Source organism: Salmo salar, chromosome 20 (assembly GCF_965601325.2).
Source record: "Salmo salar chromosome 20, fSalSal1, whole genome shotgun sequence".
Lineage (NCBI taxonomy): Eukaryota > Metazoa > Chordata > Actinopteri > Salmoniformes > Salmonidae > Salmo > Salmo salar.
In genome coordinates, this window is record NC_138310.1 from 46,158,199 (window position 1) to 46,178,519 (window position 20,321).

At 41.0% G+C, this 20,321-nt stretch overlaps 2 protein-coding genes across 2 annotated transcripts; both read left to right on the forward strand.

The window, feature by feature from the left end:
- Positions 1-118: 118 nt before the first annotated feature.
- LOC123729213 (TLC domain-containing protein 5) lies at positions 119-4,171 on the forward strand. The gene is made up of 3 exons (XM_045703463.2): positions 119-449; positions 2,434-2,636; positions 2,936-4,171. Exons 2-3 carry the CDS (start codon positions 2,441-2,443, stop codon positions 3,466-3,468), a joined length of 729 nt encoding a protein of 242 aa, XP_045559419.2. The 5' UTR covers positions 119-449; positions 2,434-2,440; the 3' UTR covers positions 3,469-4,171.
- A 3,091-nt stretch (positions 4,172-7,262) lies between these two features.
- Positions 7,263-19,844, forward strand: LOC123729214 (TLC domain-containing protein 5). The gene is made up of 2 exons (XM_045703465.2): positions 7,263-7,934; positions 17,825-19,844. The coding sequence occupies exons 1-2, from the start codon at positions 7,739-7,741 to the stop codon at positions 18,355-18,357; spliced, it is 729 nt and encodes a 242-aa protein (XP_045559421.1). The 5' UTR covers positions 7,263-7,738; the 3' UTR covers positions 18,358-19,844.
- Positions 19,845-20,321: the final 477 nt, after the last annotated feature.

Genomic DNA, 20,321 nt, shown 5'->3' on the forward strand with positions numbered 1-20,321 from the left:
GAGAACATTTCTACAGAAGGCTTATACCTGCATCTCACCTTTTCACCTCCACGTACTGATGGAAAAATAACAATATTACCAGCGGATGGCGCCCCAACCCCATTCTAGTTGACAAGTAGACACCACCCGACCACGTTAAAGCTACTGCTACATTCGGAACCAGGCTAGCAGTAATTATCTTTTGTTTTTGTCTATTGAGTGCTGGAAACTAATTCACTAATTTCGTTTAGGGTTGGGCAGCTATCTGCAACACCATTTGCTGATACTGCAAGGTGGGGGAGTTGGCTACTGAGATTAGATACCCGAGACGCAATTTTTCGTTTATGAGCCGAGTAACGTAATGGACACAAAGAACCAAAGATGAAGTGACCGTCACCCGAGGGACCATGCTGGCCACAAAGAGACTAGAGATGTCACGGACGTGAACGTGCAAGCGGTGCAGAAATAAGGTGACGTTACAAAGTAGTTATTTCGCTTTGTTCGGTTTGCCTACATTTTGAAAGCTTGAGGAGACAAGCTCTTGTCCATCTCGCTTGCTGTATTCTAGCCTGCCTTAGGAAACTGATATTGTCTAGACAGCTCATCTGGATTCATTTTTATTCACTTTTTAATGTGTTTTTACCTCAAATATTCGCATCTTTATAAATGGCTCAGTCTGAAGTCATCTTGGCAGTGTTATTTTCTCTCTTTGCTATAGAGCCCTACAGTGGAGGTGTCATAAAACCCCTAAAACGTAGTGGTCAAACGGGGAAATGGTTCCAATCGTTTTTCCACCATGAATTTTTCACATAGGGGATTTTAGAAACACTTAAAATATGGGCTGTGTTTCGTGTAGGCTTACCCTGGCCTGACGTTCTGGTAACCATGTAAATCTCTTTTTTTTAATCAATATATTCAGCTCCATGTACTCTGATTCGAAAATGCTAGTTAGCATCAAAGTAGACATCATGCAAAACTACAAGTCCCTGCAAGCTCCTACAAATCATCTCTGAAAACGGGTATTGTGTCTTTTCAAAACTGTTAACAAAATTATTCATTTAAAGAAATGTAGCCAATTTATTAATTACTACATTTAACTAACATTAGATGGTTCATCCAGAGATTCTTTCCTTTGCCTCAATTTGCCCATCTCGTCCAGATCATTGCGTTTGTAGTTCTTTATGATAGCCACATTAGCATTTACTTTTTTGGGGATAAATACAAGCTAATACATTGATAAAAGTCACAATGTCTTAGAGAGATTTACAAGGTTATAAAAATGTCACGCTAGGGTAAGCCTACACGAAACACAGCCCTTAGTTAAGTGTTTCTAAAATCGCCTATGGGAAAAATGAATGGTGGAAATATGATTGGAACCATTTCCCTGTTTGACAGCTCAGTTTTATGGGTATTATGACTCATACTGTGGTACTCTATACTAGCAAACTAGCTGCTCTCTCCCCTTCTGCACTGATGTCAAAACAATCGAACAGGGGAAATCATAGCTAGCTCTATAAATAGTACGCCAAATTCATGATGTTAATAATAAACATTTGCATTTGGATATTTTTTACATAATGTACATAATAAAGGTGCAAGTCTAAATAATAAATAGGTACCCTAGCTTGCTTTATGACAGTTTACTGGCAGATATGGCTACTGTCTGCACTGCAGCACAACCTGGTCTCAGAGCATTTTGTGTTATTCAGTATGTAAAACCGGGACTCCATTTAGTATGGTAAGTATTCATTTGTGAATGTCCATCATCCATTTCGTATGATATGTTATGTGATACGTACATGTTACGAATTAGCTAAACGTACAATGTTATGGATTTGCTAAACATATATGTTACAAATTCCAATTTGTTGTGCCTAACGTTAGCTAGGTCGCTAACGTTAGCTAGTCAAGCGTTTAGAGTTAAGTTTAGGAGTTAGGTTAGAGGAAGGGATAGCTAAAAGTGATAAGGTTGTCTATGATGAGATTCGAACATGCAACCTTTAGGTTATACACCCATCCATCCCGACCTACCACCCTCTCTTGTTTTTTGCCTTAAATAACCTTCTGTCTTATGTAAGCATACCAAACGTAACATACAGTATGATACTGATTTGAGTGCCCCGGATTTGAGTTTACTATGTTACGTCTTGTCTATGAGACCAGGATGTGCTGCCCCACTGCCCCAGACACAATTACTTTTGGACTAGTTTTGAAACTCCCTGAAGTGAGCTAGCATGAAATTTCCCCTTACCAACTTGGTTGTATCATGGTCTAATTTCCCAATCCTATGACATGAGACGTCCCCCTCCCCAGACCTTCACTACTCAGACTGGCCAGAGCACTACAGCTGCTCAGTTCAGATATACACTGTTTAGCAGTCTCTTTGGATTATAACAAGGGTTCATTGAAAGGTAATGTATTTCCGTATTGCAATTTAAGTTTTTGTGTTTTTAGCTGAGGGATGACATCGCTGGCTGTCGGCGTGGTCCTCTGCCTAACGGGCTGGATCACTCTCTACATCCTACTGTGTAACACCAGTGGCTGCCATGGCTCTGAGTGGAACTGTAGGCTGGTCACACTGCTCCATGGAATCCTTGCAGTTTGTATAACAGCATACATAGGCTATGTGGATGGACCTTGGCCCTTCACACATCCAGGTAAGATGCTCACTATCTAATCCCATGCAGTGTTGCTCCTGCACCACCTTTCTGTAAAGGTTGGAGCTACATGTTTTTTAATGTAGTTTCTTGATCAGTGTACTTTGATGTGTGTACAGTACCAGTCAAAAGTTCCATATGTGTTTTGATGTCTTCATTATTATTCTACAATATAGAACATTGTAAAAAATAAAGAAAAACACTTGAATGTGTAGGTGTGTCCAAACGTTTGACTGGTACTGTATGTATGTTACTAACCATGAAGAGTGTTTACAATAACGTTGTGGTCTTGTTTCTAGGCACAAAGAACACCCCCCTTCAGATCACTGCTATGGTCATTAGCCTGGGCTACTTCATCTTCGACATGGGCTGGTGTGTTTACTTCAGCACAGAGGGCCTAGTGATGCTGGCTCACCACACCATGAGTATCCTGGGTATCTTGTTGACCCTGAGCTTGGGAGAATCAGGCATCGAGTCCTGCGCTGTACTCTTTGGCAGTGAGATCACCAATCCCCTGCTGCAAGCTCGCTGGTTCCTGAGACAGTTGGGTCGCTATGAGAGCCTGACAGGGGAGGCGGTGGATGTTCTGTTTGTAGTGCTATTTGTGTTTATGCGCATAGTGGTTGGCGGAAGGATGTTGTACTGCGAGCTCATCTCCCCACAGCCCAGGTTCATTATAAAGTGTGGGGGAGTTGCCATGTATGTGCTGTCCTGGGTGTTCATGGTGGACATTGGTCGTTTCGCCTACCGCAAGAGTCAATCCAAATACAGACGCTGGAGAAACCAACACAGATTGGAAACAGATAACAGACATGATGGAAAGATAGACTGAAAGACTTCCTGATCTTTAGAAGATTAATATAAACATCCAATGTGTATACTAATATACCTTTAACACATGATTAACTAACACATGGTTGTGTGTAAGCGAAGGGTCAAAGTCAAGCGATTCTTTAAGTCTGTATGATTATCGGGGAATAGTCTTTGGTATTCAGTTTACACTTTTTTTGTGCTCAGTTCAGAAAAAAACAAGCTGCTCAGTTTAGACATGCACTGTTCATCAGTCACTTTGGATTATTACACAGGTTCACTGGAAGGTAATGTACAGTGCCTTCAGAAAGTATTCACGTCCTTTTTCCACATTTTGTTCAAATCAATTTCTATTTGTCATATGCTTTGTAGACAACAGGTGAAATGCTTACTTACGGTTCCATTTCCAACAATGCAGAGTTGAGATAAAAAATATAATACTTTAAAAAAAAATATTGACACAAGGAATTAATACACAGTGAATAATTAATAAAAATAACAAAAATAACATGGCTATATACAGGGAGCAGAAAATAACATGGCTATATACAGGGAGTACCAGTACCGAGTCGATGTGCAGGGGTACGAGGTAATTGAGGTAGCTATGTACTGTAAATATAGGCAGGGGTAAAGTGACTAGGCAACAGGATAGATAATAGACAGTAGCAGCAGTGTATGTGGTGACTGTGTTGTGTTACAGCCTGAATTAAAATGTATTAACCTTAGATTTTTTGTCGCTGGCCTACACACAATACCCCATAACATTAAAGTAGAATTGTTGTTTGAAATTTTGACAAATTAATTACAAATGAAAGCTGAAATGCCTTGAGCAGTGGTGGAAAAAGTAACCAATTGTCATACTTGAGTAAAAGTAAAGATACCTTCATAGAAAATGACGAAAGTGAAAGTCACCCAGTAAAATACTACTTGAGTTAAAGTCTAAAAGTATTTGGTTTTAAATATAGTTAAGTATCAAAAGTCAATGTAATCGCAAAAATGTACTTAAGTATCAAAAGTAAAAGTATAAATAATTTCAAATTGCTTTTATTAATCAAACCAGATGGCACAATTTTATTTATATTTTTTTATTTATTGATAGCAGGGGCACACTCCAACATCATTTACAAACAAAGCATTTGTGTTTAGTGAGTCCGCCAGATCAGAGGCAGTAGGGATGACCAGAGATGATCGTCTCTTGATAAGTGCGTGAATTGGACCCATTTTCCTGTCCTGCTAAGCATTCAAAATGTAGCGAGTACTTTTGGGTGTCAGGGAAATGTGTGGAGTAAAAAGTACATTGTTTTCTTTAGGAATGCAGTGAAGTGAAAGTTGGTAAAAATATAAATAGTAAAGTTTAGATGCCCCAAAAAACTACTTAAGTAGTACTTTACACCACTGGTCTTGAGTCAGTAAGTATTCAACCCCTTTGTTATGGCAAGCCTGAATAAGTTCAGGATTAAAAATGTGCATAACAAGTCACATAAGTTGCATGGACTCACTCTTTGCAATAATTGTTTTTAATATGATTTTTTAATGACTACCTCATTAACCCCACACATACAATTATCTGTAAGGTCCCTCAGCCGAGCAGTGAATTCCAAACACAGATTCAACCACAAAGACCAGGGAGGTTGTCCAATGCCTCCCAAAGAAGGGCGCCGTTTGGTAGATGTGTAAAAAAGGATAGTGTATCAATACACCTAGTCACTAGAAAGATACAGGCGTCCTTCCTAACTCAGTTGCCAGAGAGGAAGGAAACCGCTCAGGGATTTCACCATGAGGCCAATGGTGACTTTAAAACAGTTACAGAGTTTAATGGCTGCGATAGGAGAAAACGTTGTAGTTACTCCACAATACTAACCTAATTGACAGAGTGAAAAGAAGGAAGCATGCACAGAATTAAAATATTCCAAAACATGCATCCTGTTAGCAACAAGGCACTTAAGTAATAGTGCAAAAAATGTGGCAAAGCAATTCACTTTTTATCCTGAATACAAAGTGTTATGTTTGGAGCAAATCCAATACAACACATTACTGAGTACCACTCTCCATATTTTCAAGCATAGTGGTGGCTGCATCATGTTATAGGTATGCTTGTAATCATTAAGGACTGGGGAGTTTTTCAGTATAAAAAAGAAACGGAATGGAGCTAAAAACAGGCAATATCCTGGAGGAAAACCTGTTTCAGCCTGTTTTCCACCAGACACTGGGATATGAATTCACCTTTCAGCAGGACAAAAACCTATAACACAAGGCCAAATCTAAACTGAAGTTGCTTACCAAGAAGACAGTGAATGTTTCTGAGTGAACGAGTTACTGTTTTGAATGAAATCTTCTTGAAAATCTATGGTAAGACCTGAAAATGGCTGTGTAGCAATGATCAGCAGAGCTTGGAGAATTTGAAAAGAATAATGGGCAAATGTTGCACAATCCAGATGTGGAAAGCTCTTAGAGACTTAACCACAGAGACTGACAGCTGTAATCGCTGCCAAAGGTGATTCTAACATGTACAGTATTGACTCAGGGGGTTGAATACCTACAGTGGGGGGAAAAAGTATTTGATCCCCTGCTGATTTTGACTTTTGCCCACTGATAAAGAAAGGATCAGTCTATAATTTTAATGGTAGGTTTATTTGAACAGTGAGAGACAGAATAACAACAACAAAAAATCCAGAAAACCGCATGTCAAAAATGTTATAAATTGATTTGCATTTTAATGAGGGAAATAAGTATTTGACCCCCTCTCAATCAGAAAGATTTCTGGCTCCCAGGTGTCTCTTATACAGGTAACGAGCTGAGATTAGGAGCACACTCTTAAAGGGAGTGCTCCTAACCGCAGCTTGTTACCTGTAAAAAAGACACCTGTCCACAGAAGCAATCAATCAATCAGATTCCAAACTCTCCACCATGGTCAAGACCAAAGAGCTCTCCAAGGATGTCAGGGACAAGATTGTAGACCTACACAAGGCTGGAATGGGCTACAAGACCAGGGTCTCCCTGCTCAAGAATACATATACATGCTCGTCTGAAGTTTGCCAATGAACATCTGAATGATTCAGAGGACAACTGGTGAAAGTGTTGTGGTCAGATGAGACCAAAATGGAGCTCTTTGGCATCAACTCAACTCGCCGTGTTTGGAGGAGGAGGAATGCTGCCTATGACCCCAAGAACACCCTCTCCACCGTCAAACATGGAGGTGGAAACATTATGCTTTGGGGGTGTTTTTCTGCTAAGGGGACAGGACAACTTCACCGCATCAAAGGGACGATGGACGGGGCCATGTACCGTCAAATCTTGGGTGAGAACATCCTTCCCTCAGCCAGGGCATTGAAAATGGGTCGTGGATGGGTATTCCAGCATGACAATGACCCAAAACACACGGCCAAGGCAACAAAGGAGTGGCTCAAGAAGAAGCACATTAAGGTCCTGGAGTGGCTTAGCCAGTCTCCAGACCTTAATCCCATAGAAAATCTGTGGAGGGAGCTGAAGGTTCGAGTTGCCAAACGTCAGCCTCGAAACCTTAATGACTTGGAGAAGATCTGCAAAGAGGAGTGGGACAAAATCCCTCCTGAGATGTGTGCAAACCTGGTGGCCAACTACAAGAAACGTCTGACCTCTGTGATTGCCAACAAGGGTTTTGCCACCAAGTACTAAGTCATGTTTTGCAGAGGGGTCAAATACTTATTTCCCTCATTAAAATGCAAATCATTTTATAACATTTTTGACATGCATTTTTCTGGATTTTGTTTGGTTATTCTGTCTCTCACTGTTCAAATAAACCTACCATTAAAATTATAGACTGATCATTTCTTTGTAAGTGGGCAAATGTACAAAATCAGCAGGGGATCAAATACTTTTTAACCCCACTGTATCTAATCAAGATATATTAGTGTTTTATTTTTCCTAAATGTTTTTGATGATTTTTTTTTTAAGTAATTTTTCTTCTACTTTGACATTAGAGCATTTTGTGTAGATCATTGACAACATTTTTTTTTACAATTAAATCCATTTTAATCCCACGTTGTAACTAAACAAAATGTGGAAAAAGTTGAGGGGTGTGAATACCTTTTGAAGGCACTGTATTTCCATATTGTAATTATGCTGCATTTTACAGAACATTTACTGAACATAAAATGTAGGTTAATCAGACTTGCTCACACAAATCTTGAGCATAGCTAATATTTTTGTTTATAGTAGGAAGTAAAGTGTGTCATGCAATCTTTTAAAACTTCTATATGTGTTTGTTGGTCATTAAGTGGTTTTTGTCTTGTTTTTGTGTATTTAGCTGAGGGATGACATCACTGTCTGTTGGCGTGGTCCTCTGCCTTACAGGCTGGATCACTCTCTACACACTACTGTGTAATACCAATGGAAGCCGTGGCTTTGAGTGGAACTGTAGGCTGGTCACACTGCTCCATGGAATCCTGGCTGTCTGCATAACAGCCTACATAGGTTATGTGGAAGGACCTTGGCCCTTCACACATCCAGGTAAGATGCTCACTATTTAATTGCACGGAAACAGTGTAATCTTTTCCATGTAGAGTGCTGCTTCTAGAACACCTTTTTCTAAAGGTGGTTAAGTTGGTATAGGGATCATTCCGTGTCATTTCAGCAAGCCATGATACCCACCCTCTGATATTGTTCTGAAATCGTTTGTTCTGTTCTGAAATCTTTCTACAGATAAGATTAGCATTTTTGCAACATTATTTTGTTCAGATAAAATTTTATCTGTGAGAAATTAAGCTAATTGATTTTACCCAAATTGGCAATTTGAATATGTAGGCTTCATATAATATTCAATAAATATAGTACCTTACATCCAATTACAAACTTTTTTGTAACGATGAGTAAGACATTAGGAATCCAAATAAATTGTTAAAAGCCACCCAGGGACCACCACACCCCACGCCAATCCCAACCCAACAACGAGTATACGGTATCAGTTCTCTATGTCTGACAAGTAGTATGGAGCTGTGGCTCGGAGTATTGTTGTTGCATCCTATGTAATGTCTTCTCAGAAATGTGTAATTTTAAATTGTTAGGTTTATGTCGCATCCTGCATCCTGATATTACCAGGTTCTGACCGCTAGATGGTGCTGTTGCAGGACTATATAAATACTTACGGTAATATAGTAATATACACTGAGTGTACTAAACATTAGGAACACCTTCCTAATATTGAGTTGCACCTCTTTTTGCCCTCAGAACAACCAATGCTTCCCACAGTTGTATTAAGTTGGCTGGTTGTCCTTTGAGTGGTGGACCATTCTTGATACACACGGGAAACTGTTGAGCTTGAAAAACCCAGCAGCGTTGCAGTTCTTGACACACTCAAACCAGCCCGGCACCTACTACCATACCCCTTTCAAAGGAACTTAAATATTTTGTCTTGCCCATTCACCCTCTGAATGGCACACATAGACAATCCATGTCTCAATTGTTTCAAGGCTTAAAAATCCTTTTTTAACCTCTCTAGTGTATGTGGGAAGAAATCGTCCCACCCAGTCAACAGCCAGTGGAATCGAGTGGTGCGATATTCAAATACCTTAGAAATGCTATTACTTCAATTTCTCAAACATATGACTATTTTACACCATTTTAAAGACAAGACTCTCGTTAATCTAACCACATTGTCCGATTTCAAAAAGCCTTTACAACGAAAGCAAAACATTAGATTATGTCAGGAGAGTACCCAGCCAGAAATAATCACACACCCATTTTTCAAGCTAGCATATAATGTCACAAAAACCAAAACCACAGCTAAATGCAGCACTAACCTTTGATGATCTTCATCAGATGACACTCCTAGGACATTATGTTAAACAATACATGCATGGTTTGTTCAATCAAGTTCATATTTATATCAAAAACCAGCTTTTAACATTAGCATGTGACGTTCAGAACTAGCAAACATACCGAAAACTTCCGGTGAATTTACTAAATTACTCACGATAAACGTTCACAAAAAACATAATTATTTTAAGAATTAATAGATACAGAACTCCTTTATGCAATTGCGGTGTCCGATTTTAACCTCTCTAGGGAAGGTGGGACGAAATCGTCCCACCTACGTAACAGCCAGTGGAATCCTGTGGCGCGTTATTCAAATACCTTAGAAATGCTATTACTTCAATTTCTCAAACATATGACTATTTTACACCATTTTAAAGACAAGACTCTCGTTAATCTAACCACACTGTCCGATTTCAAAAAGGCTTTACAACGAAAGCAAAACATTAGATTATGTCAGCAGAGTACCCAGCCAGAAATAATCAGACACCCATTTTTCAAGCTAGCATATAATGTCACATAAACCCAAACCACAGCTAAATGCAGCACTAACCTTTGATGATCTTCATCAGATGACAATCCTAGGACATTATGTTATACAATACATGCATGTTTTGTTCAATCAAGTTCATATTTATATCAAAAACCAGCTTTTTACATTAGCATGTGACGTTCAGAACTAGCATACCCCCCGCAAACTTCCGGTGAATTTACTAAATTACTCACGATAAACGTTCACAAAAAACATAACAATTATTTTAAGAATTATAGATACAGAACTCCTCTATGCACTCGCTATGTCCGATTTTAAAATAGCTTTTCGGTGTAAGCACATTTTGCAATATTCTAAGTAGATAGCCCGGCATCACAGGGCTAGCTCACCCACCAAGTTTAGCCCTCACCAAAGTCAGATTTACTATAAAAAAAAATGTATTACCTTTGCTGTTCTTCGTCAGAATGCACTCCCAGGACTTCTACTTCAATAACAAATGTTGGTTTGGTTCAAAATAATCCATAGTTATGTTCAAATATCCTCACTTTTGTTCGTGCGTTCAAGACACTATCCGAAGTGTAAAGAAGGGTGACGCGCCCGACGCGTTTCGTGACAAAAAAAATTGAAATATTCCATTACCGTACTTCGAAGCATGTCAACCGCTGTTTAAAATCAATTTTTATGCCATTTTTCTCGTAAAAAAGCGATAATATTCCGACCGGGAATCTGTGTTTTAGCTCAAAGAGAGAGAAAATAAAAACATGGGGTCGCCTCGTGCATGCGCCTCAGTCTCATTGTCCTCTGATAGACCACTTACCAAAGGCGCTAATGTTTTTCAGCCAGGGGCTGCAAAGACGTCATTCAGCTTTTTCCCAGGTTCTGAGAGCCTATGGGAGCCGTAGGAAGTGTCACGTTACAGCAAAGATCCTAAGTTTTCAATAAAAAGAGTCAAGAAGCCCAAGGAATGGTCAGAGAGGGCACTTTCTGTACAGAATCTTCTTTCAGGTTTTTGCCTGCCATATGAGTTCTGTTATACTCACAGACACCATTCAAACAGTTTTAGAAACTTTAGGGTGTTTTCTATCCAAAGCCAATAATTATATGCATATTCTAGTTTCTGGGCAGTAGTAATAACCAGATTAAATCGGGTACGTTTTTTATCCGGCCGTGTAAATACTGCCCCCTAGCCCTAACAGGTTAAAATAGCTTTTCGGCAAAAGCACATTTTGCAATATTCTGAGTAGATAGCTCGCCATCACGGGCTAGCTAATTTGACACCCACCAAGTTTGGCGTTCACTAAACTCAGAATTACTATAAGAAAAATTGGATTACCTTTGCTGTTCTTCGTCAGAATGCACTCCCAGGACTTCTACTTCATCCACAAATGTTGTTTTGGTTCAAAATAATCCATAGTTATGTTCAAATATCCTCTGTTTTGATCTTGCGTTCAAGACACTATCCGAACGGTGACGCGCGGACGCGTATCGTGACAAAAAAATTCAAAATATTCCAATACCGTACTTCGAAGCATGTCAAACGCTGTTTAAAATCAATTTTTATGCGATTTTTCTCGTAAATTAGCGATAATATTCCGACCGGGAGACGTCTTTTTCGTTCAAAGACTGAAAATGTAAAATGGCCTCTTCATGTGCACGTGCGCGCCCGTCTCATTGTTCTCAGATCGACCACTATCCAAATGTGCTACTGTTTTTCAGCCATGGACTGCAAAGTCATCATTCAACGTTCTGGCGCCTTCTGAGAGCCTATGGGAGCCTTAGAAAGTGTCACGTTACAGCAGAGATCCTCTGTTTTCGATAAAGAGAGTGTAGAAGGCCAAGAAATGGTCAGAGAGGGCACTTCCTGTACAGAATCTTCTCAGGTTTTGGGATGCCATATGAGTTCTGTTATACTCACAGACACCATTCAAACAGTTTTAGAAACTTTAGGGTGTTTTCTATCCAAATCAAACAATTATATGCATATTCTAGTTTCTGGGCAGTAGTAATAACCAGATTAAATCGGGTACGTTTTTTTTATCCGGATGTGAAAATACTGCCCCCTACCCTAGAGAGGTTAACCTGTCTCCTCACCTTCATTTACAATCAGTGGATTTTACAGGTGACATCAATAAGGGATCATAGTTTTCACCTGGATTCATCTGGCCAGTCTATGTCATGGAACACAGTGTATAGATATAAACAGGAGTTATAGTGATCAGTAACAGGATTAATACTAATAGTAATGGCAATCAATAATCAATGGACAGCAGCGTAATAGAGTAATAAATTAAATCAATAATAATTTTGGCAGCAGCGTAGGTTGTGTCGGAGTTGGTAGAGACCTGTGGATGGGCATATATAGAGTCAGTGTGGACAGTCTGTGGGAGAGGGAGAGCAGTAGTTGTTAGCCATTTGAGAGTATTATGGCCTGGGGATAGAAGCTGTTTAGGAGTCGGCTGGACGGGAGCATGGAGAACAGTCTTTGGCAGTTTTTTTACCCTTTCTCAGACACTGCTTGGACCGTCCTCAACTAACTCTGTAGGGCCTTCCTGTCACGGGCGGAGCATTTGCCATACCAGAGAGTGGTACAACCAGTCAGGATGCTCTCAATGGTGCAGCTGTACAGCTATGCCAAATCGTTTCAGTCTCCTAGGGGCTTCTTCACAACTGTTCTGGTGTGAAGAGACCATGTTAAGTCCTCAGTTATGTGGACACTGAGAAACTTGAATCTATTGACCCATCCCCCCCCCCCCCCCCATTTCCTGTAGTCCATGATCAGCTCCTAGGACTTGCTGATATTGAGGGAGAGGTTGTTGTCCTGGCAACACAGTTCTCTGACCTCCTTCCTGTAGGCTGTCTCATCTCCGTTGGTGATCAGGCCTACCACCGTCATGTCATCAGCAAACTTGATGATCGAGTCGGAGATGTGCGTGGCCACACAGTCATGGATAAACATGGAGTACAGGAGGGGGCTAAGCACACACCCCTGTGGGACCCCCGTGTTGAGCGTCAGCGTGGCGGAGGTGTTGTTGCCTACTCTAACCACCTTGGGTCGGCCCGTTAGGAACTCCAGGATCCAGTTGCAGAGGGAGGTGTTCAGTCCCAGGGTCCTGAGCTTGGAGGGCACTATAGTGTTGAATTCTGAGCTGTAGTCGATGAACAGCATTCTCAAATAGGTATTCCTCTTGTCCAGTTAGGAGAGGACAGTGTGGAGTACTGTAGATCTGTTGGGGCAGTATGCAAATTGAAGTGGGTCTAGGGTATCTGGGATGATGGAGGTAATATGTGCCATGACCAGCCTTTCAATGCACTTCATGACTACAGATGTTAGTGCTACAGAGCAGTAGTCAGTGTGGCAGGTGGCCTTAGAGTTCTTGGGAACAGGAATAATGGTGGTCAGCTTGAGACATGGGGATTACAGACTGGGACAAGGAGAGTTTGAAAATGACCGTGGAGATGCCTGCGAGCGAATGTTGACCAGATTAAAAACCTTATTCACGTCGGCCTCGAGGTGCAAGCTCACTCAGTCCTCTGGGACGGCGGGGCCCTCGTGCACGGCTCTGTGTTGTTTTTGTCGAAGCGTGCATGCAATGTATTGAGTTCGTCTATATAGGCGGGAGTCTCGAGCCAGGATTTCACTACGTATTTAGGCAGGAGTCTCGCCCCCTAAGCTCTACAGATCAGAGCTGATGCTTAGTGTTGCTAGCTATTCTCTCAAAGCATCCGAAGCAGACAGCGAGGCACCAGCTCGCAGCATCAAAGCAGACACTGAGGCACATCAAGACATAAAGCTATTTAGCATATATTTTTTTATTATAGTTGACTTTTTCTTGGAACACACTTCTCTTGTGTATCCAATTGTATGAAATCCATTCCTTGCACACAGATTCAGTACTGTACTCAGAATGTCATTCCACCCGTGTCAACAGTGTGAGAAACATCTCCCGGCCTCAGATGAGCACACTCATCTGCTTGGGACCTGAACATGCTCAAGCGGCTTCACAGTGTAGCAGCTGTTGTACTCAGTGTCAGAAATTCAAACAGAGAGTATTAAAATCTTGACTTGAGAGCTTTGTGGGCAGAACCTCTGGACTGTCATCAGATAGATGAGTCTGCCACACAGATCATTGATCGTAGACCTTCCTCTGCAGATTATTCCAAACGCTTCAGGTCAAATGACAGGTCTCACTCACCTCGTGATCCACCGCCCAAATAACACCATTTCTTATCCTCGCCTGGGCACAAATCTCGCCATATTGAGGTGCGCAAGGAGATTGGCACTGGGCAGCCACATGGCAACCATAATGCACATCCTGGCCAGACTTCCTCCGCCGGTACCAAACTCAACCCCTACCTCTGAACAGAGTGTGGTTGTTGAATCGGACGAGACTGATGTACTGTCCACAAGAGCTTCCCAGTCTTATACCACTGACTATGATCACTCTGATGATGATGATGATGGTATGCACCATGGCTCTAGCATCGTCCAGTCCCAGCCTGTCGGCCTGGCAGTAGCAACGCTCATGCCCCGCCCACCCGCGGATCTGTATTTTTCAGCCATCAATTTCCTGTGTTTGAGGGGTGCAAAATCCACTTGTCACTTAAATCTCCATGGATTGATTGCTTTCATTTTACTCCTGCGACTCTTTCGTACTCTTGCTTGTGCCTGACGTTTTTTCACGTTAACGTTACGACGTGGAAATGTTTGTAAGGACCTGTCAAACACACCCTGGTGGCTGAAATGGGCTCAATGGAATACATTCTCTTTCTGTTGCATTTATAAGAATGCTAAAGCTTAATCTTGGATTTAACACATCATCTCGACACTTGCGTCACAAGGAAGAGAAGAATGATAACTTTATTTTGATGGGTGTTCATTTTTTGTTGAATTGAAAAAGTTATAATTTTTATAATAATAAGATGCACTGAAATGAAAGCAACTTCTGAAAATGAAGACTTATAGTGAGTGATATTATGTCTGATCTCGCAAACAATGTAAATAAAGTATGTATAGATATATGTAATATAGAGCCAAGCATGTTGATTTTTTTTATCAGAGTGTATCCTGCTATTGACTCACTTGTTGAATTATGCAACAGAATGTGACAACAACAGTAATTAATGAGGCAGTCCAGACAGCACAGGTGAGTGCAGGTAGGCCTAGACATTTTTGTGGTTGCAGCCTTGTTCCAACCCCTTTATCTTCATGTATTAATATATGCCAGTACACCCAGTGTATTTATGCAAATTAGGCACATATAGTTTTCTTTATTTTAACACAAAATATGAAATAAATACCTGATACCATTAGAAAATGTAGTGTATATATGAGTGCATTCTAAGAAAAAAAAGTTAAATTTGACAAATTGAATACCTGAATTCCCACCAAAATCCCACTCCATTCATTATTTGTCTGTGCCAGTAAAATGTTTTCTGTGCTATAATTGAGTCAATACTTGATGGATTCAAACAGTTTGGAGTATCTTCATCCGTTGCATTTATTAGAATTGTTTTTAAACCTTTTAACAATTTTGATGACCGTTGCTACTGGAAGTAACAGTTGACCAGAAAATATCCTTTGAAATCTTTGAGAGGGCAAGCAGGAACCTCAATGTGGAGCACGCCCCTTCTGCCATGGTGTCCACATTCAAGTTTGATGAATTCAGCTCTTCAAAGACTGAGGTATGCCTCCTGTTGTTCAAAGACTTTGTGCGTGAGCTCCAATGCACATGAAACACGCCAAATCAAAGAACCCCTGCCATGCCAAGCAAATGCACTCGCTTAACTACAGTTCATGATGGAGACAAGAATGGTTTTGGCCATTTCCACCGTATGGATAAATAATTTGCTTCACTTGTTCCGCCTGCTTCTCTCTGTCACAGTTCAGACCAAGAGCTGGCTTACAAACAATGCAGGACATTTGATTGCTTCCTACACAGGACACATGACAGCACCTCTCTAGCCTCTGGACTTGGCAATTCAGAAACGATACTGGCTTCCTTTCAGGAGTAGCTGCAGGCACGCCTCTCCGCAATCTACGACACTAAAACCATGAAGGAACTGTCGACAGTGACAGATCTGCTCATCCAGTGCCTTCAGGGAAATGCTAAGATGGTTGGGAAAACTTTGGCCACACTGTGTGTTGCACAGCGCCACCTATGTTTAGCGCAGTCCAAGCTCCCTGACAAAGAGAAAGTTCCACTCTTAGATATACCCATATTACCTGGCCAGACTTTTTGCTCAGCAGCGGCCCACTTACAAGGCTCAGACAGGCTGCACCTGCTCAGCAGTGGAGAAACAGACACTCTCAGCCATACCAATGAGGTGGAGGGCCTTATCGCCCTCGGAAAAGGCAGAGATGCACCACATGCAGACTGCGTACACAGAGCCTTGGTGCTACTGCAAGTTGCTCGCTTGCCCCTCGCGCTTTCACAAAGTGCATAAGCGCAGTGTCAACACCCCTTCGCCAAGCAGGAGTCGGGGTCCTGGAGTACTTAGACGATTGGCTAGTATGTGTAGGGTCAGAAAGCCTCGGCACACACATCCATTGTCTCGCATCACCTCTCCGAGTTGGGACTAACAATGAGCTTGGACAATAGTTCTCTGGTCCCTACTCAGTGTGTGCGCTTCCTGGGTTTGAAACTGTACACTGGAGGAAAACTCTTGCCGGAAAGAGTGGTATTGTTTAGAAAATCTCCTTCAACATTCAAACTGACGAAATAGGTGACAGTGCTAGAGAGTCAGAGGCTTCTAGGCCCCGTTGTTTTGTTGGGCTTGCTCCACATGAGGCCAATACAGTGATGGTACAACAGACACAGTCTATGTCCCAGAATGGACAAACACAAAAAGCTGACAATTTCAATTAGTTGCTAGAGAGCATTACAATGGTGGTGAATACCACTTCAAACTCCCAGTGAAGATCTCCTAGGCGCAGTTCACAACCAGATGACTTTGATTACAGACACATCCCTACATGGATGGGGAGCCGTCTTGAACCAGTAAAGGGTTTGTGGTGTACAGTCAGCACCATGGACAACAGCTCACATCAACGTACTGGCGCTGAAGGCGTCCACCTTGCACTCCAGCACTTCCTCCGAACATGTACTGATACGGACAGACAACACGACAGTGATTGCGTACATCAACTGCCAGGGCGGACTGAGGTCAATGGCACTACACCAGGTAGCAAGGGAGCTATTGCTTTGGGCAAACACACACCTTACATGCCTCAGAGCAATACACCTGCTGGGACCAATCTGTTCGCATTGCGAGACTCAACACATTGTCCTATGTGGTTCTCCATGAAGGGTTCATCAGGCCCACTCAGGGTCAACTAGTGGCTATTCATTGGCCACAGAGTCACTGGTTTTCAGACCTTGTACAGCTGACAACCTCCCAACCATGGGAACTCCCTCTTCAAGCAGACCTCCTGTCTCAAGCAAATGGCAAGCTTTTGCACCCCAAACCCAGCATATTGAAGTTGTGTGTGTGGCCCCTGAACGTGACCGCCTTGTAGCTGTACCCTCCTTAGTAATTGATACAATACAGGCAGTAAGGGGGTCCTCTACACAAAGACTCTATTCCAACAAGTGGAACGTGAACAGGAAGTGGTGTATTGCCCATGCAGAATCGCCATCTTCCTGCCCAATTACTGACATTTTGTCTTTTCTCCAGAAGCTTATTTCTGCAGGGATGTCCCCATCTACATTGGATGTGTATATGACAGCCTCCCCACTTCTCACAGGAGAGTCGTGAGTTGCGTACACTTTGCACGGTTAGGGAATTGAGTGACCATCTTGCCGCAACAAGAACTGTTCGTCAAACATCTTGCCGCCTTTTATATTGACAGGTCACATGGGTACAGTAAGGGAGGGGCCTAACTGTAAACATCTTTGATATTAAGCATCTCATCGCGTGAAGGGGAAGGAGTTTCCATAGGTCGTTTGGCGACCCGTTAATCTCAGAGAACCAAGGCTTACATTCATAACCAAATGTTCTTCATGTAGAGTTTCTTGCCTACTATAATTTGATGTGTGTATGACAATGTTACTAACCATGAAGAGTGTTTCCAATAAAGTTGGGATCTTGTTTCTAGGCACAAAGAACACCCCCCTTCAGATCACTGCTATGGTCATTAGCCTGGGCTACTTCATCTTTGACATGGGCTGGTGTGTGTACTTCCGCACAGAGGGCCCGGTGATGCTGGTCCACCACACCATGAGCATCCTGGGTATCTTGTTGACCCTGAGCTTGGGGGAATCAGGCATTGAGTCCTGCGCCGTAATCTTTGCCAGTGAGATCACCAACCCCCTGCTGCAAGCTCGCTGGTTCCTGAGACAGTTGGGTCGCTATGAGAGCCTGACAGGGGAGGCGGTGGATGTTCTGTTTGTAGTGCTATTTGTGTTTATGCGCATAGTGGTTGGCGGAAGGATGTTGTACTGCGAGCTCATCTCCCCATGGCCCAGGTTCATTATAAAGTGTGAGGGAGTTGCCATGTATGTGCTGTCCTGGGTGTTCATGGTGGACATTGGTCGTTTCGCCTTCCGCAAGAGTCAATCCAAATACAGACGCTGGAGAAACCAACACAGATCGGCAGCAGTTAACAGACATGACGGAAAAACAGACTGAAAGACTTCCTTATCATGATGAATAAAAACATCCAATGTTTATACTAATAGACCACCTTTATACAATTGGTTGTGCATACTGTAACCATGCGGTCAAAGTCAAGCCATTCTTTGGGCCTATATGATTATTGGGGACAATTTTTTTGGTATTTAGCTAACACTTGTAAATTTTTGGTTTGCTTTTTTATTACAAACAAGTGTAAGAGAATGTTGCAAAAGCATCTTGAAAAATGTAGAACTGTAGCAAAAACAATTGAGACATAGTTTGTCATTGAAACCAAAGGACCTAGTGCCAATATGATGAACAGATGTATTTCACAAGCTTACTGCAATGAACTGTAACCTAATAGTATATTCTTCTAACCTTGTATCCAGCAATAAGTTGACTATTGGGAAACAGACACTTTTGATATCCATCCATTGATTCCCTCCATCCAGATGACCAAACATTCCCTCTCCATCATAGGTTAGGCCACACCTGTTTTGAGGCAGTAAAATTTAACCAATACTGACTGTTTCCTTACTTTTGCAGTATTTTGTTATTTGATGCAGTAGTTTTCCTGCAGAAATTCAACTTTTTTGCAATGTGTTATATAATTTTTATAATTTCAGTCTAATTTGTCTAATTTAAATTGTGGTACTCTTTATAAGCCGTGGAATATCCCATGTTCCATTTCGTTTTCAGGAAGATGTTTATAAATGCTCGCTGAGATTGCAGTGTTATAGATTGTGTATTGTATGCATATTCATACGGAGTACATGACACTGGCTTTTATATAACATAAAACTCAGTAAAAAGCGACATGTTTCTTATGATATCTGTCTTTCAATTTAGCTAGTATAATGCTTTTCACAACGGTTTTTCATTTAACTTCACAGCAACAACAAATCAGTAACAAATTTGGAATAAAGTAATTATATGTTTAGTGGCATTCCATTGCTTGATTGGGTATATTAGTCATTAGTCATTGTAAATTTGTTGAAAATACCAATTGGTAAACAGTGATTTGTGCTAAATGTTTTGTATCGGTTGTAATGTTCCAGTATGATGCTAGAAGGTCACATTTCCCAATATTGTATGCATTCATATTTGAAATTCACTACTTTTATATTAAATATTTAAATCTGGTGCCTAAATAGTTAGATATGTGGATTTGTATGTCAACATTCACCACCCCTGTGTCTTAGTTTAAAAATACCAATGGTCACTGTATTGCTTAAAATCTTCCAGTATGACGCTAGAAGGTCACATTTCCCATTATTGTTTGCATTCATATTTGAAATTCCCTACTTTTATATTAAATATTTAAATATGGTGCCTAAATAGTTAGATATGTGGAATGGTATATTAACATTCACCATCCCTGTGTCTGTGATAAGGGAGAATCATACAAGTGTGCCTTTGTGACTTTATACGTGTTCAAATGTAATGTTTACTTTTGTTGTGTGTTCAATAAATACCCTGAATACAGAGCTGGTAAAGAAATATGTGCTGTAATATCAAGTAAATTATTCCAAAATGATTGCATCCCAGTAGGCCTATATAGTATAAAAACGTTTTTGAACAATTTGAAGAGGTTGTTTTTTTTACTCAGGGAACTACTAGTTTGCCATTTGTTGCAATGAACTTTTACATGTATTTATGTTTTATTACAACAATTTTAAAGAGATACAATTCTACATTACAATCAGAGAAGTAGTGTAGCCTTGTCCCATACTGTAGGGTAGGTAGGCTTATTATGCAAAAGCCATCAGAGTTCTCTGTGCTTGAAGTATTCAAATTGTCCACATGGTGGCATATGTAAATCACCAATCCTCCATTATACTGTAGTATAGTCCTCAACCAAAGATGTTTGAACACATTTTGCTGCTAAATGCCATAAACATTTATCCCTGTAAAGTGTTATGATTTATGAGTTATGATTGTCACAGTAGGAAATTATTGTACTTTATTAACTGGTCATT

Coding starts and splice junctions, on each gene's coding strand:
- LOC123729213 (XM_045703463.2), top strand. CDS start 2,441: ATGACATCGCTGGCTGTCGGCGTGGTCCTCTGCCTAACGGGCTGGATC. Junction 2,637..2,935: donor TTGGCCCTTCACACATCCAG/GTAAGATGCTCA, acceptor TCTTGTTTCTAG/GCACAAAGAACACCCCCCTT.
- LOC123729214 (XM_045703465.2), top strand. CDS start 7,739: ATGACATCACTGTCTGTTGGCGTGGTCCTCTGCCTTACAGGCTGGATC. Junction 7,935..17,824: donor TTGGCCCTTCACACATCCAG/GTAAGATGCTCA, acceptor TCTTGTTTCTAG/GCACAAAGAACACCCCCCTT.